The sequence below is a fragment of the Capra hircus genome, chromosome 14, assembly GCF_001704415.2.
Source record: "Capra hircus breed San Clemente chromosome 14, ASM170441v1, whole genome shotgun sequence".
In the NCBI taxonomy this organism is placed as follows: Eukaryota; Metazoa; Chordata; class Mammalia; order Artiodactyla; family Bovidae; genus Capra; species Capra hircus.
The window spans coordinates 58,694,786-58,718,302 of record NC_030821.1 but is presented as its reverse complement, the minus strand read 5'-3'; the positions used below and the strand labels follow the sequence as shown (position 1 = coordinate 58,718,302).

The following is a 23,517-nucleotide window of genomic DNA, read 5'->3' as shown; positions in this document are numbered from 1 at the left end:
GGAAAAATGTTTACTCAGATCTGTCTATTTTTAATTGGACTCTTTTTTTTTTTTTACTTTTGAGTCATATTACTTCCTTATATACTTTGAATATTAGTCCCTAATCAGATATATGATGTGCAAATATTTTTTCCCATTCAGTAGGTTGTCTGTTAATTTTGTCAAAGATTTCCTTTGCCATGGAGAAAGTTTTAGTTTGATGTAATGTCACTTTTCGATTTTTGCCTTTATTGCTTTCTCTTTTGATGTCAGATTAAAAATAATCATTGCCAAGACCTGTGTCAAGGAGCTTACTGCCTATGTTTGCTTCTAGGAGTTTTATGTTTTCAGGTCTTATGTTCAAGTCTTTGGTCCATTTTGAGTTAGTTTTGTGTATAGTTAAGTTACTTTTGTGTATAGTTTAAGATTGTGGTCCAGTTCCATTCTCTTGCATATGGCTTCCAGTTTTCTCAACATGGTTTATTGAAGAGTCTGTCCTTTCCCCACTGTACACTCTTGGCTCCTTCGTCGTGTATTAATTGACCGAAAATGCATGGGTTTATTTCTGAATTCTCCATTCTGGTCCATTGATCTATGTGTCTGTTTTTATTCTGATACCATACTATTCTCTTACTGTAGCTTTGTATAGTTTGAAACTAAGGAAGTGTGAAGCCTCCAGCTTGGTTTTCTTTCACAAGATTCCTTTGGGTACTCCAAGTCTTTTATGGTTTCATATAAATTTTAAGATTGTTTGTTCTATTTCTCTGAGAAATGCCTTTGGAATTTTGATAGTGATTGCAATGAATCTGTAGATTGCTTTGGAAAATATGGACATTAAACAATGTTAACTCTTTTAATCCATGAGCACAGGATATCTTTCAATTTATTTGTGACTTCTTTAATTTCTTTCATGAATGTCTTAACAGTTTTCAGAATATGGTCTTTCACAACTTTAAGTGGGATGGTTTCCTTCATTTCTCTTTTGGATAGTTCATTATTAACATATAGAAATGCAATGTATAGATTTTTTTATACTTACTTTGTATCTTGCAACTTTACTGAATTCATTTACTAGTTCTAACTTTTTTTTTTTGGTCAGGGGAGAGTCTTTAGGGTTTTCTATATAAAGTATCATGCCATCTGCAAATGGTGACAATTTTATTTCTTCCTTTCCTGTTTGGATGTCTTCTATTTCTTTTTCTTGCCTAACTGGGCTGGCCAGGACTTCCAATACTATGTTGACTAAAAGTGGTCAAAGTAGGTATCCTTCTTTCCTCCTGATTATCAAGGAAAAGGTTCTCACCTTTGAATGAGAAAAGGTTCTCATGATGTTAGCTCTGAGCTTCCCCTATACGGTTATAACTATGTTCAGGTACATTCCCTCTATACTTGATTTGTTGAAAGTTGTTTTTTTTTTTTTATCACAAATAAATATTAAATCTTGTTAAATGCCTATTCTATATCTATTGAAATGATTATGTAGTTTTTATCCTTCAATCTGTTAACGTGACATACCACACTGATTTGTGGATGTTGAACCATCCTTGCATCCCTGGAATAAATACCATTTAATCATGGTGTAAGGTCCTTTTAACATATTATTGAATTTGGTTTGCTAATGCTTTTTTGAGCATTTTTGCATCTATGTTCATGAAAGATGTGTGCCTGCTTATTCAGTTGCTCAGCTGTGTCTGACTCTTTTGTGACCCCACAAGACTGTAGCCCACCAGGCTCCTCTGTCCATGGAATTTTCCAGGCAAGAATACTGGAGTGGGTTCCTGTTTCCTACTCCAGGGGATCTTCCCAACCCAGGGATCAAACACATGTCTCCTGAGTCTCCCACATCGGCAGGTGGATTCTTTACTGCTGAGCCACCTGGGAAGCCCATTCATCAAAGATACTGGCCTATGAGGTTCTTTACTTGCGGCATCCTTTCTGGTTTTCGTATCAGGGTAATGCTGGCCTTGTAAAATAAGTCTGGAAGCGTTCCCTCCTCTTCTATTTTTTGGAAGAGTTTGAGAAGGATTGAAATTGCAAGCATACCTCAAAGATATTGCAGGATTGGTTCCAGACCACTGCAATATAGCAAATATTGAAAAAAGCAAGTCACATGATTTTTGTTTTCCTAGTACATTTAAAATTTATGTTTACATTATCCTGTAGTCTATTAAGTGTGCAACAGAATGTCTTAAAAAACAAGGTAATTAAAAAATACTTTATTCCTAAACAATACTAATCATTATCTAAGCCTTCAATGAGTTGTAATTTTTTTTTTTTGCAATAGTAACATCAAAGATCACTGATGACAGATCACCATAACAAATATAGTAATGATGGAAAACTTTGAAATATTATGAGAACTACCAAAATGTGCACAGAAGTGAACACATGCTGTTGGAAAAAATGGCAACAACAGACTTGCCTGATTCAGGATTGTCACAAACCTTTGTGAGGAACACAATACCTACAGAGCACAATAAGATGAGGTATGCCTGTAAGTCTTTAATGTTGGCACCCCACTCCAGCACTCTTGCCTGGAAAATCCCATGGACGGAGGAGCCTGGTGGGCCACAGTCCATAGGGTCGCTAAGAGTGGGACACGACTGAGTGACTTCACTTTCACTTTTCACTTTCATGCATTGGAGAAGGAAATGGCAACCCACTCCAGTGTTCTTGCCTGGAGAATCCCAGGGACGGGGGAGCCTGGTGGGCTGCCGTCTCTGGGGTCGCACAGAGTTGGACACGACTGAAGTGACTTAGCAGCAGCAGCAGCAGCATTCACCAGCAGAGAAGGCAATGGCACCCCACTCCAGTACTCTTGCCTGGAAAACTCCATGGACGGAGGAGCCTGGTGGGCTGCCGTCTATGGGGTCGCACAGAGTCGGACACGACTGACCCGACTTAGCAACATTCACCAGTGAATGCATTTGGTTGATCCCAGACTTCTGATTGTTGGGAAGTCTTGATTACTGATTCAATCTCCTTACCAGTAACTCATTTGTTCTGATCTTCTATCTTGTCATGATTCGGTCTTGGTAGGTTGTTCTGTTTCTAGAAATTTGTCCATTTTTAGGTTGCCAATTTGTTGGCGTATAGCTGCTCATAGCAGTCTCTTAGGATGTTTTGTATTTTTGTGGTATTACTTAAACTATCTCTTTCATTTCTTATTTTAGTCCTCTTTTTTGGAGGGATGAGTCTAGCTTAAGGTTGTCAATTTATTTACCTTTTCAAAGAACCAGCTCTTAGCTTCACTGATTTTTTCTATGATCTCTTTAGTCTCTATTTCATTTTTTTCTCTAATCTTTCATGTTTCCTTCCTTTCTTTTTCTAGCTCCTTGAGCTCTTTTTCTAGTTTCTAAAATATCTCTAAAATTTAGGTTGTTTCTTTGAACAAGAAGATATAACATCTGTGACTATTCATGTACCCAACACAGGAGCCCCTAAATATATAAAGCAAACATAGGAAGAAACACACAGCAATACAATAATAGAACAGAACTTTAAAACCCAACTTACACCAATGGTTAGATCATCCAGAAAGAAAATAAGGAAATATCAGCCCTAAATGACACGTTAGATCAGGTAGACTTAATGCATATTTGCAGAACATTCTATCCAAAAGCAACAGAATACACATTCTTCTCAAGTGCGCATGAAGCATTTTTTCAAGACAGACCATATGTTAGGTCACAAAACAAGTCCCAATAAATTTGAGAGTTGAAATCACATCAAATATCTTTTCTGAACCACAATGGTATGAAATGTGGACAATTACATGAAGAAAACCAGAAAATTTCCAAATATGTGGAGATAAAACAAAATGCTACTGAACAACCAAAGGGTCAAAGAAGACATCCAAAGAGAAATTAAAAAACAAAAACCCTTGAGATAAATGAAAATGAAAATGGAATATACCAAAATTGATGGGATGCAGCAAAAGCAGTCATGAGAGGTAAGTTCATAGTGATAAATGTCTAACTCCAGAAAGAAGAAAAGCTTCTAGTATATATTTAAAAAGATAACCTTTAGCTATGATTAAGAGTATTTCAAGATAGGAACTTCTTTTAAGAATAACATGATCTAGGGAACAGAAATTCTTTTATTAAATAAAAGCAGTTAAAGTTTTAAAATAACTATTTAAATAGATTATAATGTTCAAAAAGAAACGGTTTTAAGGAAAACACTGTTACACTATTAAAAAAAATTAAAAAGCCTAAAATATCCCTAAAGTATCAAATGCTTTAATGATTAAAATTTCAAATGCAATGAATATGCAACTGATAAGAGATATAAGCAACAATAAACCATTCATCTCCACTTTTCTTTGAAAAATAAGTATAATAATTGAATGTTATAATTGTTGAAATAATTTTGCCCACATATTTAAAAAATACATTTTCACTAACTGTCAAAGGATAGATGTTTAGGAACGTCTGTAAACTACCAGACTGTCACATGTGTTCACTTTTATTCACAAACTTTTGAGGCATACAAAATAGATTTGGGTACAATAACAACTTTCAACTAAAATTCCCTATATTTCAGCAGTACATCAAGTTACCGAGTTAAATATTTAAAACCATCATTCTATGTCTAATTAAAACAATTACTTAGTAGTTTATTTTCATTTTGATTTGGGTAAGTGATTATGATAATATATTTTTCCCGTAATATCTTTTAAGATGTGATGTGATGTCCACCAAATTATAACTATGGGATATCTGTCTTATTCAGTTTTCTTATAAGAAAGCTAAAGCAACTTATATTAAAAGCTAAACCTGATATGTGTACTTTACACAGGGCATAGTTAAATCAGTTATTTATTGCATGACAGTAGCTCTGAGAATGCTCAAACTTTATGAAGCAGAAAAAGAAAACTATAAAATATCACTAGCTGCTGTTAGAGGTATGCCTTATACCCATGGGCAGTTTGTTTGAGCCATTTTAAACTATTCCAAATAAGAACTACTAAGACTGCTTCCACCACTCATAGTATAATTAACTATTTTATTATATATCTAGTTCTATTTTACTGCTGAGACACTATGTATTTGAATAGTAATTTTAGGTAAAATTCTATTAATATTAGAAGAGGAATATAATTGACATTGAAAACTTACCCAATTAAATTACTTTAGACAATAACAATAACATGAAAAATATTTTCTCAGTTTTATTCAGAAAACAATTTTAGAAGAAGGGGAGCAAATTCATGTTTGAGATACAGTTTATAATCAGATATGATAATCATATTAACATTTACATTTAAGGTTATAATAGATCTTATCTAAACATATAAAGTGACAACTCTCCCATAAACTGCAAATTTAGAGCTAATTTAGTTTTAAAGTAAAGCAGCTAGTTTCTCTTCCTTGGAATGGAACAGTTAAAGAAATTAAATTTAGGAAATGCACAAAATAGTTTTAAAAAGGTAATGTACCCTTATATAAAATAGTATTTTCATTTCATTGTTTAAAGTTGATGAAAATAAAACCTATTAGTGTAACTGTTTTAGAATATGATGAAAAGTGACGCGGGCTCTATGTAATTCCAGCATTAAGGCAATACAAGGAAATAAAATCAAGTTATTGAGAAAATCTACTAGTCTAAAATTCAACTGGTGCTATTTTGAACCTGCACATTTGAACTACCTCAAACTTTCAGGTTCAATTTCGTAAAATTCTTCTGATTAAGAACAATTCAGTCAACTTTTTACTAAAATATCTTCAAGTAGAAAAAAATTGATTGAAACATTTTTCTAGTTCTGCCTATTAGTCAAAGGGACTAAATTCCTCGTTCTCTGACTTCTAGCTTAACAGTCTTCAAAAATGCATCTCAAAACTCAAGGCTCTAATGTCAAACTATTGATTTAAAAGATAAAATTTTTCAAAAAATCAGATGGCAGCCTTGTAGTTGTAGCATTTCATGACAATTAACATTTCCATGTTCAGAAACTAAAAGATAGGATACCATAAATAATCAATAAACAATGTGCAATTCCAACATTGGTTTGAGACAATAATTTAAATATTTAATATCTGAAAGCCTAAGATGAGTCTCTGACTCTCAAAAAAAGGTAGGGCTCAAGGCTCTGCAATGACAGATAACCACAGTCTGCTGAGACCCTTGAAGAAAAGATGCCTCCTTTACCCTCAAAATATTTTCTAATATTAAAAGAAAATTCCACTCTTGAACACAATACTGTAATAGATCTAGATTCTCCTTCAGAAAATCAATTGCTAATTAATAAATGGGGAAAAAAATTTCTTTAACTGTCAGCCTACCCCTAAAAACACTTCAGAAATCAAAAAGTTTGTGAGTGTTCTTATCTTTACCTTGTGAAAAGCTTTTAAACTGTTACTGAGTCTGGAAGAAATGACTTAAATTGCCCTAAAAAACAGTCCACAAAGTACTCTGTTCTTAAACTAAGGTTTTAAAATTTATTTCATTAACTTAATGGGAAGTTTTAAAGTTTCTGATAAAGAATTAAGAAAATAATTTTCAACAGTTTCTAAGATTTTTCAGAACACTTCACTTAGGTACACATTTGAAATAATCTTTACTCTTAAAAAAATAACAAAAAATCATTTTTCCTTATTTAAAAATAAAGTATTCCAAATAATCACTACACATTATTCTTAGAGTTTAATTTAGTTTACTACAAGTCTAAAGATATGGAGGAAAAATTGGGGAGGAATCTGTTTTTAAAAGGTTACCATAAACCAGCAATTTGTATTAAAAATACTCTCTTACAGAGTCCCCCAATTATCACTCTCATTTTGGGGGAGTAAATTTACTATTATTTGCTTTATAGTTAGTTATTCTTTATTCACAGAAGTCAAATTTTAAATTTTCCACGATTAAATCTGATATTCTCATATACCTAGTTCTTTCCCCATTAATTTTGGACATTTCCCCATTAAATTTGGACACTTAGGTTCTTATAATACACTTTTCCTTACAATTTTTTTTAAGAAAAAAAATACATCAAAAAGAACATTTTTGCTTTCTAACACATTCATATTTCTAGGTTTTCTATGTATTTAGATTAGGAAAAAGTTTTCACTTAAAGAAAAACACAGGGAAACACTTTAAGCAAATTGTTCCTCCTATTAACCTAGGATACAACTGCCTAAATTCATTCCTTCTACATAGGCATACCCATTTCTTGGGTTGCCATCTCAAATTCCCCCCACACACTGTGGTTAGTTTTAATGCCATGTCTCTGCAGTAACTCTGTTTACAAGACATCCAAGGACTTTTCAATACTAACAATTTTAATGCAGTATCACACCACTTCACTTTTTAAAAATGAGATATTGTTTCCTAAAATTGGGATTTTGTTCTCTGATAAGCATTAAAAAAAAAAGAACAAAAACCTTAACACTTGAACAACACACACCAGTGCATACACAAAATCAGAAAGCAAAAATACCAAAGCACCCTTGGTGGTTCCTCATCACCATACCCTTGTCAATACCACCCTGGAGGGAGGAGGGAGAGACAGGTGGACACCCAGGGTAGAATGTAAGCTACTGGGCACTAGGCCAAGTGACTCAAAACTAAAAATCAAATTATGCCTCTGCAATAACGGCTACTAGGCTTTCATACATGTGTATTTCTCACAACTCCAAATGTTAACAACTACACATCAATACTTTCAGAAAATGTTACAATGTAAAATTTTGCATTTAATTTCTCAAATTAAATTTGTTAATGAGATATAAAAGTTGCCCTGTTATAAAGGAAATGTAGTAACACAGTAGATGTCAGGCTCAGGCTTTTTCAAAAAAAGAAAAAAATTAGGTACTGAAATACACACAAAAGTAAAAATTAGTTACCTCCAAGTGGTCTTATTGTAAAATGGCAAAGACTTCACCTGCATGAATTCTAAAATCATAGTGACCTTTCAGTTCATCAATTCACTGTACCCTGCCCTCACATTTAACTTATTTGTAAATACTTTTCCAAGGCTACCTAAATACTTACTAATTGGTTAAATATGCTGCCTACATTAATTCCTGTTACAATTAAAGAAATTAAGGGTACACTTTTGCTCCTCTGCAGTGTCTGATATGTTTTCAAAGTATTTGATGTTTCACATAAGGTGTTTATCGGGTTCTTAAAACAGTTAAAAAATGGCTCAAGGGACAATTTTTAGCCTTTTTACCTTGAACATATTCACTATCCTGGATTTTGTTGAACACATTCAGTTGTTCCTGCCTTCTTCTGAAACTCTTCCTTTACTCAAATAACTTAACTAAAGAATCTAAGATGTTATCAATATAAAGAGGAAAATTTCTATTTATTTCCTATACATTTGGAAACACATCAAAAAGAACAAGTATTCCAGACTGTGTAAGTAAAGTTACTCAGTTAAACTTTTTTCTTGGGTGTGTGTCTGTGTGTATATATGTGTAACAGGTAACTTTTCAGACATATTAATTTTCCAAAGAACAAGATTCTAAATAAAAAACATTAAAACATTCCTGGAAGGAACCAATATTTTGATTACACAGCTTAAGGGGCAAATGATTATCAAAACAAAACTTCAAAGACAGCTATAGATACATGTTTTAGTTCTCAAGTTTTTCAAATCTCAAAGATAGCAGCATTATATTTCATTCAGCAAATAACAATTTAATCCTCAGAAAGGAAAATTTCCACAATACCAAACCAAAATGTATATAGTGACAACCAGGATTATATTAAAAACAAAGGAAAAAAAAGAACACCTTTGTATGATTTTAAAACACCAAGAGTACACTTACAACTTCGAAAATATACTGATAAAAACATTCACTAATTTATTTACCTATGTCTGTTTATTAAAATATTTAGATTGTAATAAATATGCAAATGTTGAATTTTATCAGAATTAGCCCACATTTATAAATCATCTTCCACAGCAGCTAAATTCCTTATAGAATGTCCAATAGCAAAATTAGGCATATAAATTTCAAATAAACATCTCCAGCTATGAGGCTTCTCTAATTCTACCTGAAATAAAGATTATGAATATACAACAGCCTTACCTTATTTCTGTTAATTGGTACAATTTAATAGTAGCTTCAGAAAAAGGATGTTTAACAGGTAGTATTTCATAGGCATTACAAAAGCTCAGTACCATCAATTCAAATGAGTAATTATGCTATGTCCCAGCTAAATAAGACTCTCTAAGGAATTACAGGTTTTATACTTGTGTGCTCTGAGTGTATTTTCTGATTCAGACAAGTAGCGAGGTGTGTAAAACCCAAACATGAAGGTTTCATACCACCTTTTGTGATATAGAAAAAAAAAAATCACAATACCAGCACTTTTATTTAGGATGACAATAAACTAATTATAATGTGAAGTGTCCAAGCAAACTGAATAACTCCATGGTCACATGTAACTGGAAGAAATACTTCTTCACATTTACAGAAACTGAATTTATTGATATTAGTAACGGGTTTGTCAAAGTGGCAACTATTCAAGATCTAAAAGTCTAACTTATTTTAAATCTATACTGAATTTGATTACTTATAGTCAATGTAACTGTCTCCAGCCAAACTACAATGAACATGTAAGATAAATTTCAAAGGTTTTATAAGTATTAATGGCACCATGAAATCTCTGCAAAGATATTTGGGGGGGGTGGGGGGAGTTTCCCTTCTCCACTGACAGTTTAATCACTTTCCAATCAATTTTGATTTAACAGTGGTTCATGGGATTAATTTTTTAAATGAGTTCTTAGAAAGTTGCAATTGCTTCCAAAATCAGAAACCACACTACACTGATGTAACTGCTACTATGGAGGTATTTACAGAAAGGTGCAGGTAAGAGTTCAGATGTGAACACAGGTTAATGTACACCAGACTTCAAAATAATAATTTGTACAGTATGGCCAGGAAAAGTATTCTATATAAGAAGTCTAAAAATCCAGTCCTTACTTTAATCCATTTCTATAAATCATAAAAACAAAGGAAAATAGGCATCTATTCCAGAAACTTCATATACCTGTGGAAAACGGAACACAAACAAATTCTATTCAAGGTGAACCTTAATGTCCAATAGAGCACAGCACACAACTTACATATTTTCAATTTTGAAAATATTGTGAAAATCTAAGCCATCAGAGTCAATAGTAGTTTATGATCAGTAAACATTTCCTGTTAAATAACACAAATAAATTCAACTTAAAAGATGCAAACCAGTAGGTCACAGGACTTTAAAACCTTTTCATTTCAGAGGCACAGAGTTACTGCACATGTATAGGATGGGGCTTTAAAATGGGTATGCGTAAACTTTTCCATGGTGTTGGTGTATGTGCTTTTTTTTTCCCCTTAAAGAAATGCCTACTGCTTACAGAGTAAGAATCTCCACCACTCTGTCTACAGTTTTCAACCAGAAGTCCTCAGTGTACCTTAAGCCAAATTGAATATTAGGTATTTTACAGCTTTTACAAAATGGCTGTAAAATCATATTATGGGCATACACAGCTCTTTGATCTCACTGCACAAAATTCATAACTGTTCAATAATGCTATACCATTACACCACACACCTTAAACTATTTCCATTTTTCCACAATTCCTTCCAAAATCAGCTTCCAGAGCACAGCAATGTAACATGCAAAGTTCCTGGGAGGGCTGGTTACACAAAAGAACAGCTTGGAAACAAACTGATCTACACAATATCCATCTTCTGTTGAGCCTGCTTTAGCCCTCCTTTCCCTCCATCACTGCTAAAGGTGGGTGCGTTTGAGTCATGGAAAGAGGAGGCTCTTCCATCACCACACCCTTCCAGCACCTCTACTGCTGGTCCTCACGCAGGGCTTCTGTGTAGGTGATGAAAAATCATAAGAAAAGAGAAGCTGTCCCTTTAAAACGCCCTGCTCTGTCCCACATCCCACGTGGAAACCAACATCAGCAGCACTTTCCCATTAACTTCACTGTGATGTAAGAGGCACCATCCTTTTCTATACATAAAACCAGAAAACCTCGGCTGGACATTCTATCCTGAGGATGAGCAGGTGAAGCAAACGTGTCAGGAGGCGAGCAGCTTAGTAACTCCCCACCCCACCCCAAAAGGTGCTCCACTCTTGCACACCAGCCTCTGTGTGCACCACCTCTCTCTACCCCTCCTCTGTAGAGCCTAGTTTAAAGAAAGGAGGGAGCCACCAACAAAACCTGAAGCATAAATGCGACGAAAATGCAATTCAAAGCCGAAAGGGTTTATTCTTCCAATCACACATATTAACTCTATTAAGAAAATGGCATCACTTTTTTTTTCCACCGAGGGGGGGGGAGAAAAAAAAACCCGCAACGATCATTAAAACAGAGTTATAAAATAGCAAATATAGTGTTTATCTTATGTCAGATCAGCCCACATTACCAATAAGTTTAGCAGTTTCTGCACTACCACCTCCCCCCCCCTCCCCCTCCTTCTCGAGCATCGGATTTTCACGTTTTCTCATTGTCGGTTGAGTTATAAAAGGCTTTTGCCCTTCGAAAGTTTTGAAAAAATAAATAAATATTAACTCCTTGGTCCCTGCAAAGTCAAAATGGACTTCAGGGGAAAGGCGGTTCATCCTTTTACCTTGAGCGAGAAAAGGGGGAGCATCCCGGATTTTTTGGGATTTTTTTGCGATTTTTAAAAAATTTTTATTTGGTTATATGCCTGAGTTCTCCCTCCATTTTGGTTGTTTATGATACTGACAACAAGCTGTCCCTGGTCTGTGCAGATCTCCTGCTTTCATTTAGCACCCCCCTCCCCCCCCGCAGCCACACACCCGGGGCTCACACCTCCTCGCAGACCCCGCACCCCGACCCCGACTCGCCCACCTGAGGAAAGGGCGAAAACAAATGCATTTCTCCAAAAAAGAAAAACCTCTTTTGAAAAAAGGGGCAAAGTTCCCCCCAAGTCACTCCAAGTGCCCCCCAAATATTGCCGACTGCGGGTTTCCGCCAGGCCCTTTGGGGACCCACCTTCCCCCGGGATGTTTTGGTAGAAAATGCGGAGAGTTTACTCTCAAAACCGAATTTATATTAATTTTTCCCTTATTTTTCGGGTCTCTAATGTCTTCCGCTCTCGCTGCTGCCGCTGCCGCTGTCACAATATTCGCAGCACCAGAGAGGAGGCGGAGGAGGAGGAAAACTTTTCAAACTTTCCAGACCCTGAATAAAGGGTTTTTTTTTTTTCCCACCGACCTCACCTTCGGGTCTCCAGCCGCATCGCCCCCTGCCCTGTCAGAAGCGACTTCGGGAGTCCCCGCACCCCCGCCCGATTATTTTTATTTTATTTTTTATTATTATTTTTCTCTCTGGGGTCCTGAGCAGGGGCTGAGAGCAGCACAAACTTTTTCCTCCTCCTTTCGCCGCCGCGGCTCCTCTGCCCCCTCAGCGAGTCCCATAATTTAAATAACCCTGATATTTCTCCCGCTAAACGCCTCTCCGCCGCCCCGGACCCCGGGAGAACTCACCGCGGGGCTTTAACATCCTCCCTCCGGCCCGTCCGCCGCCTTTACACCGCCCGCGGAATTTCTAATAATTTTTTTCTCATATTTCGGGCTGGACGCGGCGGGCCTGGAAATTGTTTCCTTACGCCTCTTTCCAGCAGCCATTGTAGTGTATGCGCTGCCCCTGCAGCCCAACTTGCAGCTGCCGCCGCCGCCGCCGCCGCCGCCGCCGCCGACGTCGCGCCCACCGCCGCCTCCCCCGGCCCGCTCGGCCGCCGCCCCCGCCTCCCGCCGACCCGCCCCCTACCCCCGCCCGCCGCTGCGCCCGCCCTGCCCGCCCTTCCCCGCGCGCTCCTCCCCGGGGCCGGCCACTGGGTGCCGCCGCCGCAGCAGCTGCGCGCTCCGATTGGCCCGCCGCGCCGCCCGTCAAGCCGAAGTGTTAAGAGGCGGGCCGCGGCGCGGGGGGCGCGGCGGGGCGGGGGCGGAGGCGGGGTCGCGAGCGCCGCCCCGCCCACTCCTCCTGTCTCGTCCCTCCTCCCTCAGACTGGGGGCGGGGCAAGGCCCGCCCGCCCCCGCCGCGCAGGGCCGCGCTCGGCTGTCAGTCAGGCGGCGGGGCCCGCTCATTGGGTCGGCGGCCGCCGCGGAGCGGGGGCAGCACGTTGGGATGCGCGCTACTTAAGGCCCAGCTGCGTGAGCCATTGACGTGTTTGGAGCTGGAGACGGCCTGGGCGCTGGCGGAGCGGCCGCCCGAGGTGAGTGGTTTCCCCGCCCCCCCCCACTCTCCCCCCTCGCCTTGCCCTCCGCCGCGGCTGCAGGGCTGCGGGAAGAGACTGGCGCGCCCGGGCCGCCGTGGGACCCGCAGTCGCGTCTCCAGCGTGAAGCCGCCTCCACCAGGCCTCGCCTAAGCGCGGGCCTCTTGCCGTTGCGCTTCCTCGTGGCAACGCGGGTCTCCTCGGGCCGGGGGCGAGGGAGGTGCCCCCTGCCTGGGCACCCCCAGCCCTTTCTTCACCCTTACTTCTCAGCCTTTGGAGGGTAATCGCCCTCCCACCACCCCGCCCGCGCCCCCAGTTCCCTGCGTTTTTTTCACCCCCTGCCTTCTTGGGTGCCGTCGAAAGTGAGAGCAAGGTGTGTTCACCTGCGTCCACCGCTCACGAGGTTGGACGGGCAGCTGTCGGGAGGCCGCGGGCCTAGGGCTCGCCTCGATCTGGGATCTCCTCTCGCCTTCCCCGCCCCCTCCGCAAGGCCACCCCGACTTCCTGATCCGCCGCCTGCTCCCAGACATATGTTGGAGGCTCGAATGCCTCGCGGGACGCGTTGCGGGTTCCCGACGGCTGCTCCTGCGGTGGGGAGGCCCGCAGCCCTGCCTGGGCTCGGACAGCCTGGGAACGCGGGCGGTGTTGGCGGCACGGGGCCTTGGACGGGTCAGGAGCGTTCCCTTCCCTTGCAAAGCTGCTCCGAGTGGGGACGTGGAATCACCGGATGGAAAGTCAAGAAATACTTTTTAAAGCAGTTTGCCCTTTGCAAAAAGAGTTGAGCGCTCTTCCTCAAACGTGCTGTGCTTTTTTGCGCCCCCTCCCTCAAATTGTTGGTTTCTCTCCGGCTGTCCTCTGCGGACAGAGCTTAGGCACGTTTGTTTGTTACCTTCAGAGAGCAAGTAGACAAGGCCTCCTTAGCGGAACACCCGCTTTCAGCCCCGATCCTCACTATGAACTGACATTTCCTCTTCATTTACAGTTATTACACGTGGATTCGTGCAGAGCAGGTGACAGTCGGAAATCCAAACTTAGATTGATTGGTATTTAGAACCCGGAAGGGAAAGGAAACGAACGGTGAATAAACTCCTACAGCAAACCTGATTCGGTATATATGATGTTACCTAGGTGGTATGGTTTTTAAAGAATTTCTAACCGACGATGGTGATAAAAAGTAGAACGCTTTCACGGAAGGGGGGCAACCTGAGTTCAGTCTGTCTGATCATTGTTGAGATTACATTCAAGGAGTGTGAACAGTGGAGCAGAGCTCTGTGCTCAGAACACAGGACACATGTAGACCAGAAAGCCGTGAGTTCACTTTGTGCCCTCACCTGTCTTAGGAAGAAGTCAAGCCTGCGAAGGAATTCTGTGCGGGAGAGGAAGAAGCTTCTAGGTACAGTTGAACAGCATCTTGAATTTTCTTCCTGCCAAGAAATTTTTGTTAGCTAGGTGTACTTATGTATTGGTCAATGAAGATCATAAAATAGAAGGATTACTTACTGAAAGGACCCAGAATGGTTAGACTTTTTTCCATCCTTCTTTGCAAAGGTTATCCCCTTTAGCTTGGACATACTGATCTTTCTTGTAAAGGAGAAAGGGAACTAGTTGACTCATGATCCTAGAATACCTCCACTTTTTAGGGGCTCATGGGGGTTTGATTGTTTTTCCTGAATGTACTTTATTTCTTTTAACATGGCTCATATTTTTTGATGGTCCCATCTTGCGGAAGGAAAGTAGAAACCATTTTGTACAAAAGTTCAGAGCTCTGTCTAGTTATACTGATGCAGTTTTTTATTCATTGGTGTTTTGGGTAGGTCATCCTACATTATTTGCTGTCGTCTTTGATCTTTAAGTAAAAGACAGTTAAGCTAGAGCAGGATTCAGGAGTAAGTTCCATAAAGTTAGTGCAGAGCATTAAAAAATATCTGTGGCTGGCTCATTGATAATATGCCAATATGTTGAAATAAAGAATTGCGTTTAAAAGTAGCTGAGTTTTTTAAAAAAATTCTTTCAGTTCATTTCTATGATGTGTCTTTGAAGATAACAGGCATACCAATTTCAGTTAGATTCATTAGAGAGGGCATTTGTCCTGGGATATAGGTGACGTACTTGTTATAAGAGTATATGATTTGACTTGGAATCCCTAATTGGCTCTTAGAGAACTGTGATCATCTTTAATTGATAAAGGCTCCTTCAAGCTGTATGCCTATAGGGCTTTAGCCGGAAGATTAATGTGCTGCAGTGGTGTTCCCTCACTTCCTTTATCCCTGGAGGTATCAGTTAAATAGAAGATGCCTTTGGGAAGTTAAATTTCAGATTTCTTTTTTTTTTAACTTTTCAAAATGTCCACTGAGCAATAACTTTGGTGTGTGTGGTTTGTTTTTTTTTTTTTCTTGGTACATTGGCCAACACAGGACAGGCCACAGAGTAGACATTCAGGTACTTTAGTTGACAAACACTTTTGCTAAAGTTGGGTTATACTAAATTATTCCACCCTTATTTTGTGTGCTAGTCAGTGTATAATAAGGAAGTAATCATTAGAGTGCATGCTGTATTTTTGTTTTGTTAATACATTTAATTGCTTAGTCTATAGATACTGTTGTCTTTTAGTCCCTGAAAGTCAGTCTGACTCTGCGACCTCATAGACTGTAGCCTGCCAGGCTCCTCTGTCCATGGCAAGAATGCTGGAGTGGGTTGTCAGTACCACCTCCAGGGGATCTTCCCAACCCAGGGATAGAACTCTTGTCTCCTGCATTGGCAGGCGGTTTCACCACTGAGCCACCTTTAGAAACAGGAATAAACTAAAACTGAATTTTAGCAGAACTATCTTTTTCTCTGAACATTGTAGTCAGATTTCAGTAGAGGCACTTAAACAGTTTAGACAGGCGTTTGTGCTGAGGCATGAGTCAGTGTAGAGGAGAATCACATCCAAGTCTTCATTCTGAAAATACAGAGAGTGGGTGAGTTCCTCACTAGAAAATCTTTATGCCAAAGTCAGCTTTTCAGGTACTGTACTTGCAGAGTTGATGAGGCTTAACTGACTTGTGTGTCATCCCCTGTGTAACCCTTCCCAACCTCTGCCTGCAGGGAGAAGACACTTAGGATGCCCATGGTGACACGGAGGCTGAGGGATCCTGACGTAAACCCTTGCTTGTCGGTAAGCTGGTTGGCTTTGAATTGTCACAAGTATTAAGTTGGAAAAATAAGCATCTTCTGATTTTGTGGACGTCAGTTTTCTTCAATTATTGAATAAAGTTATTCCTGTACAAGAAATATTCATGGCCTGCGTATCCTTATTTCACAAGAGTATTTTTAGATATTCATCATTTAGCTGACAAAGACTCATCTCTTTTAAGTTTCCCTAATTTGTAGAGCATGCAAGCTTTTAGTTGTCACTCTTAACATTAGACAAGCTTGTGCAACACCGAGGAAATTCTTGAGTCCAAACATGCAAAGTTGGAAAGTAGGTATTTTTAAATGGTTACTGGAATTTGTTTTGATAGCAATGATTTCATCATGTCCCTGAGACCACCTCGCTGAGAGTGAAGGGCTGATAACTGAGTTAGAGTTATTTAAAGCCTGAAGGTACTCATGAGGGTATCATGTAAACAAAACGTTTTGTTGTTATAATAAGCTTTTATTGTCATTTATTTGCTACAATTAGCAGTTCTTGTGGCATTGTCATCCTTGAATAAGGCAGCCATCGGACCGGTGCTATGAAAATTGTATTTCCTGACTCACGAATTTTCCAAATGTACGCATTTGTTAAATATTTGGCATGGAGTATTGGCTTTATTCTACTTGAAATCTGTTTTCAGCAGCTTTCCTAAGTTGCTTTAGATAAACCATGTTTCTCAGATCTGTGAAGCAAATTACTTGCCCTTAATTTAAAGTTTTCCTTTAGATGACTTCTCAGAATCATGCCTTTCACTTTGAAGTTTGTTATCCAATCTACTTCCAGTTCAGACAGCTAAACTTTAATTCCCAAATGGCAGCTACCCTCCTTTGAACTTGTAGCCCTGTGTGGCTCACTTCAGTTTTGAAGTGATATTAATGATACCTATTAAAATTACGGACATAATAGTGTATTTACTTGCGTAATGGAGTGAATGATAGCCAAACAGATGTTGAAATGAATGTCATTGATTTACCTTGTTGTAGACCAGTCATTAGCTATTTACTTAGGGTCTTGAAACCACCTTAACATCAAACGTTCAAGTCCGGGTGAGAACTTGGAGGAGTGGAGAGGTGCCCTCTGAGTCAGGAGATGGGGTTTGGCTTCTGCTGTGCAGTAGTGAATTTTTTTTTCTTTTGGCCCTGCTCTGCAGTCTTAGTTCCCCAACCAGGGTTAAATCCAGGCCCCTGGGAGTGAAAGTGTTGAGCCCTAACCCTGGACCCGCAGAAAAGCTCCCTGCAGTCATGACTGAGCACATCCAAGTGGAACCTTGCCTCAGCCGCCTTGATAAAATGGTTACTGACTGATCTCATTCAGTGCTTCGACTTAAATTCCTGTGAATCAGATACAGAGAATACTGACCCCAACTATGAAGAGGAAGGTGTTGGCCTCGAGCATAACGGATGCTGGGATGGTTGGAAAGCTAATTCCCTTTTGAAACTATCTCCAGTTATCTGCTTGGGGAGGTGCAGCTTCAGAAGTGTGTGTATCTGTTTTTTAGATGCCACTCTGCCTCCTAAATGCTGCCTGTCTTACATGTTTAAGGAATCGGACGCGTCTACCAGATGCATGGCTGAAAACAACTATGACAAGGAGAGCTGTTCCTCTCACTTCTTGAAGTACAAGAACTGCCGGAAGTTCTGGGTAAGCTTGGCTCAGTCACCTCTGTCAGAACTCATCTGTTATGCATGAGTCTGAAGCCTGAGGTTTGTCAGAACCCACCACCCTTCCTTAGTGATGGCTGTGGAAAGCCCACCTTTCTGACCACAACCCCTGTGTGCCCTCAGGACCCTCGGGCACACTCGTTGGGTGCCTCACCCCCTCCCACATGTGACAACTCAGCTCCAGCTGAGGTGGGTCTTCCTACGTGGATCAGTGTCTTGCCATCGTGTTAGTTTCCTAGAGGTGGATGGAATGGCAGGCTTGCCCCGTCACCACGTGTATCTGCCTCCTCTTCCCCCACTGCTGCCCATGGTCCCCACTTTTTCACATATATTGTAATTTCTGCTTCTCGGAGCACTGGCTCCAATGGCTTCCTTTCCCTCTGCTCACTCACTTGTGGTCACTTGTTGGCTCTTTTGGGCAGTTGTTCCTGAACTCTTGGTGGGCTGTGCTCCTGGGCTGGTAGTTCAACACTGTATCCCCATCCTAGTAACAGGGGACATATTATTCCTGTGGGAATAATGGGGCTTCCCTGGAGGTGCAGTAGTATAGAGAACCTACCTGCAATGCAGGAGATGCAGGTTTGATCCCTGGGTCAGGAACATCCCCTGGAGAAGGAAATGACAACCCACTCCAATATTCTTGCCTAGGAAATTCCATGGACAGAGGAGCCTGGAGGGCTACAGCCCATGGGGTTGCAAAGCAGTCAGACAGGACTTGGCAACTAAACTACCACCACCACCAAGGGAATAATCACTTCTGTTTAATGGATAATAATCTGAAAACATCATCTAGAGTCCTAGAATTCATTATTATTATTTTTTTAACCTGCCCTTTTATGTTTCCTTTTAGAAGACGCAATACCTGATTACTGGCAGTTGATTGGCATTTAGTATATGACTGATTCTGGTTTCTTCTCTTTTGTACATACTTGCAGAACTCTGTCATGATCCAGAGAAGACAAAACGGAGTGAAGCCGCCCATGCCCACGGCAGCAGAGAGAGACGAGATCTTAGAAGCACTGGGGAAGATGCCCTATTGAGCGTTTGCATTAAAATTATTTATTTAACTTAGGAACAGATAAATATTTTTAATAAGTGGTTACTGTGTCTTCATAAGACTTTTCAGGCCTTACCCAGATAGATCTCGGATTCCTTGGGGGAAGCCCCGTGTCCTCCTCCATTTCTGCTCTCAGTGCCGCGATGAGAGCGGGCCACCCCAGCTCTGCCACGTCCTCGGCTTCACAAGACTTGCTGAAGGCAAGGGGGCCTTAGGAACAGCTCAGTGGAGAGTTGAGCTTTTCTGCCGGGTCTCGAGAGAAAGAAGTAAGATGTGAACAAGGGAGGGATTAAGGGGGTGAAAGGGAGGCAGTGTCTCCAAGGAAGGGAAGTGATGTACGTGACAGCACGACAGGAGGGCAGGCTGGAGCCGTGTGTGGAGAGCAGTGTGTGGACTGGCCCCCTGGAGGGGAGGTGGGCACTGAGTGGTAGGGAGAAGACTGGACAGCAAGTCCAGGGTGGATACCCGATGGGCCTCAGTCCCAGGCACATTACTAAGGTCTCTGCCCTGATGACCTCACTCGTGTACCTTGATTTAAAAAGCCTTGGGGAGGCACAGGTGTCTTTAAATGACATACAGAGAACTGGTTTTCTTTATGTTTCCTTAAGGATGGGCTTAGTCAAGGGACTCTGAGACTGAAGTCTGTGGTTACTGAACAGCCTTCTAAAGAAAAGATGGTGCTTTCAGAGGTGGGGTTTCACCTGCAGGATGAGATGGGACAGGGAGGGGCTGGGGTTCGTCAGGTGATCGCAACACAGAATGAGGCTGGAGCCGAGCTTCGTTTTATGATATAAAAGCGAGAATATTCAGTATCATGACTGGGGTGGGGTTGTAAAGCAGATCTCAATTCCGCCTTTTAAAATCCAGGGTCTTTCGTTTACAGGATTGCTTTGTAAAAGACACATTATTTGATCAAATTTCATGTGTACAGAAAGTGAAAACAGATAGTTTGAGTCCCTTCTCTTCGTCTGGTTCTGGTGCAGGAGTATTACAACAGCTGCTGACACAAACTGTCCAGCTCGTTGGTCCTAGTCCAAAATCCAGGTCAGAGGTTTTTAAACTATGGAACCTTTATTTTCAAATGTGATTCTATTTGAATAAAAGGTAGAATTGTTTCAGAAATTCTTTGATTTGTATTGATTGCTGTAAAAATGATGGATTTAGATAGGAGCTGACAAGGAATGAATACTTACTGTGTAAGAAACAGTTCAGTACTTCTAGGCTTATTTAAAAGTGGAATTTTAATGTCACCTTTTAAAATGTACATACCAATATCCACATTTATTTGTCCTGGCCTAGCTCTTTTTATTTTTAAATAGCAGGTTCATCAACGTGCAGTTTGTATACCATGTAAATCATTTGTTTAAAGTGTACAAAGCAATGGTTTTTATTAGTAGTATATTGACAAAATTGTCATCCATCCCCACAATTGATTTTAGGAGCCATCACCCCAGAAAGAAAGCCTGTACCTGTAGCACTCTTGATCTGCTCCTGACACACACCGCCCTCCATCCCCACTTCACATCCCCAACACTCAGGCACCTGCTCACCTTCTTTCTGTCTCTAGAATTGCCTGCTCTGGACATCTCCGTCAATGGAGTCACGCACCTTGTGACCCTCGGTGACTGGTTCCTCTCACTCACCCTCACGTTCTCAAGGTTCAGTCCCGTTGCTTGCATCAGTGCTTCATTCCTTTTGCTGCTGACAAAGCTTCCACTGTGTGGATACACCGCATTTTATTTGTGCATTCATCAGTTGACAGGTGTTTGGGTTGTTTGTGTTGTTGGCTATTTTATGAGGTGTGTTGCTTCTTAAAACATGTGTGTACAAGTTTTTGCATAGACAGTGTGTTTTTGGATATATGCCCAGCAGTTGAACTGGTGTGACCATACTGGGTCATATGGTAAGTACATTTAGTCTTTTGAGGAACCAACATGTTTTCCAGAGTAGCAGCATCACTTCACAGTATTTGAGAGTTCCAATTTGTTCACATGCTCATTAACGTTTATTGTAATACCTGCCTTTGATGACAGTCATCCTAGAGGGCCTGAGCTGCTATCTCATTGTGGTTTTGATTTGCATTTCCCTGATGGCTGATGATCCTGAGCATCTTTTCACATGCATATTGGCCACTTAGAGATCTTTGAAGAAATATTTGCTCAGATCCTTTGCCTATTTTTAAATCGGGTTGTGTATCTTTATCACTGCCAGAGTCCTTTACACACACTAGATACACATCCCTGATAAAATACATGGTTTGTAAATTTTATCTCCCATTCTGAATATGTTGTGTTTGCATTTCATGGTGTCTTTTGAAACAGAAGCTTTTCATTTTGAAGTAGTCCAATTTGTGGTGGTGGTTGTAGCTTTTGGTGTCATGTCTACAAAAAAGTCTGAAGGTTAACATCTGTGTTTCTTCTAAGAGCTGCATATTTGTAGTTATCCAGAAGCTCTTGAAGGATGGAAACAGTGTCATCCACTATAATGGGACGTAGCGATGTCAACTACTCCAAGAAGCAGCTCTGTCCGTAACACCTCCCTAGGAAGCTTGTAGTATATAATAAATGATCAACAGCTGTGTATGTGTTTGGGGAGAGCAGGAGAGCAGGCTTTTAAAACTGAACACATTGGAAAATGCGGCTGATTCACAGGATGTGAACAGGTACACAGTGTAGATAAATCTGACCAGAAGCAGCCAATGTTACGGGGTTTCAAGGTCTCGCATGCAAGTACAGGCACATCCGGTGCTTCTCAGGTGACTCAGTGGCGCAGGTTCAATCCCTGGGTCAGGAAGATCCCCTGGAGAAGGAAATGGCAACCCACTCCAGTATTTTTGCCCGGGAAATCCCAGGACAGAGGAGCCTGGCAGGCCTACAGTCTGTGGGGTCGCAAAGAGTTGGACACAAGGACTAAACAGCAGGTGTAGCTGTATATTTATTTGGTTTGCAAAAAAGGAACGTGGTAGTGTGTAAGTGGAGGCTCTTGGCCTTTTCCACTGAGCAGTGTGGTTTGGAATAGTTCTGCACAGCCGGTTATAGGCCCACTGTAGGTCTTTCCTTGTGAGATACTAGGCTATGGACCCATTTCCCACAGATGGATTCCTTCCCTTTTGGAAATAATGTCAGCTGTGGTGCTTTGCTTGTTCTGTCTTTATCTATGTGCTGCATTTCTAAGAGTGAAATTTCTAGGCTGAAGGTTTCAGTAGTTTGATTTATGTAGTTACTCCTTTCCCCAGGAAGCACACCTTCACAGTCCTGGATGAAAAGCCTGTGAGTCCCTCCTTGTTCCTCAGGCCCTGGTTCCCGCTGGGCCCTTTAAAACTTCCATCCATTGATGAGTGAAAAATGGAATGGGCGTATTTACTTCCTTTGCCCTCCACCCCCCCTTTTTCTTTCCTTCTTAGATTGTTGCTGTGAACCAGTTGGGGAATGCTTGGTTTGGTAAGAAAATTTATTAATACCTCTTCGTCATATGTATTCTATGTATTTTTCCCAGTTTGTCTTTTAACTTTGTATTTTCATTTCGGAGCAGTATTTTATATTTTAAGGTAATTAAATGGATCAGTCTTTTTGCTTATGATTTCTGCTGCTCAGTATTAAATGAATTCAGCTGCAAGCCCTACAGTTTGATTCTACTCCACAAGCCTTAGCAAAGTGCCCACACTATGCCGAGTGCTGGGGTAACCATCGGGAGGAGCAAGGCATCACTGGCCTCAGCCGACTTTGAGGTGCTCCCTGGAGGATGGGCTCCTGGGAGGGGTAGAAGCAAACTTCCCAGAGGGTGAATGGCCTTGACAGACACATCCTCTTATTGGCTGAAAGAATAGATGAAGGCAGTGCCAGGGGCTGTGGACAGGTGGCTTAGGATCACATTGTGTGTGGCCTCGAAGGCTGTTACAAGGACTTAAACTTGACTCCATACAGAAAGGGAAGCTCTGCAGGCTTCTGAGATAAAAAAAGGTCAAGTCAACACACTTGATGTGTGTTGAGAAGGGTAATTGTGGAGATGCTGAGTCAGAGGTTATGGTGATGGTCCAGAATCCCTTCTACCATGTACACTGTCTCCTGCAGAAATCCTGGTCCGCTTCAGGCCCTCCTTGGTACTGCAGCCCAGAGAACCTTCCCCAATGGAAACCCAGCAACCCCCCTCCTTGAACTTCCCGAGACCTGCCGTCACCTTAGGATAAACATCTGCCTTCCCTCCTTTTGTTTACACGGTCCTGGCCATCCAGGGCCATGTGTAAAGGGCACAGGCTTGAGCAGGGTGGGGAGGGTGTGTTTTTGGACACACAAGACCCAGGCTCTGTCCTCAAGGGCCCTAGTCTTCAGGGAGGGAGACAGACAGGTACACAGCTGCCTCTTTCCAGACACGGGGTCTCCTGCACGCTGAGTGACCTAGTCCTCCCAGCTGAGCGCCCTGGCCTCCTGGGCTGCACTCAGATCTCCCCTGACT

General features: G+C 41.1%; 2 protein-coding genes across 8 annotated transcripts in view; one reads left to right on the top strand and one right to left on the bottom strand.

Moving 5' to 3' along the window:
* The window catches only part of PLAG1 (PLAG1 zinc finger), a 51,581-nt gene extending 38,951 nt beyond the window's left edge, over window positions 1-12,630 (bottom strand). For both annotated transcript variants that reach the window (XM_013969222.2, XM_005688991.3), the window contains exon 1: window positions 12,442-12,630. The gene's annotated coding sequence lies outside the window, so the exon portion shown is untranslated. The remainder of the gene's footprint in view (window positions 1-12,441) is intronic.
* Window positions 13,070-22,644, top strand: CHCHD7 (coiled-coil-helix-coiled-coil-helix domain containing 7). 6 transcript variants are annotated; one of them, XM_018058492.1, is made up of 6 exons: window positions 13,116-13,169; window positions 14,152-14,277; window positions 14,510-14,562; window positions 16,257-16,326; window positions 17,890-17,988; window positions 18,944-22,644. In XM_018058492.1, the coding sequence occupies exons 4-6, from the start codon at window positions 16,273-16,275 to the stop codon at window positions 19,046-19,048; spliced, it is 258 nt and encodes an 85-aa protein (XP_017913981.1). In that variant the 5' UTR covers window positions 13,116-13,169; window positions 14,152-14,277; window positions 14,510-14,562; window positions 16,257-16,272; the 3' UTR covers window positions 19,049-22,644. The 6 variants fall into 6 exon arrangements, with proteins under 6 accessions (XP_017913985.1, XP_017913982.1, XP_017913981.1 ...); XM_018058494.1 differs by having other exon boundaries at window positions 16,244-16,326; XM_018058496.1 differs by lacking the exon at window positions 14,152-14,277 and having other exon boundaries at window positions 13,070-13,169.

What these genes read in the sequence shown, in the direction of transcription:
- CHCHD7 (XM_018058491.1), top strand. Translation starts at nt 14,331, where the DNA reads ATGGTGATAAAAAGTAGAACGCTTTCACGGAAGGGGGGCAACCTGAGT. An exon ending in GGAGAGGAAGAAGCTTCTAG is followed by an intron (nt 14,563 to 16,243) that starts GTACAGTTGAAC and finishes AACCCTTCCCAA; the next exon opens with CCTCTGCCTGCAGGGAGAAG. An exon ending in ACGTAAACCCTTGCTTGTCG is followed by an intron (nt 16,327 to 17,889) that starts GTAAGCTGGTTG and finishes TACATGTTTAAG; the next exon opens with GAATCGGACGCGTCTACCAG.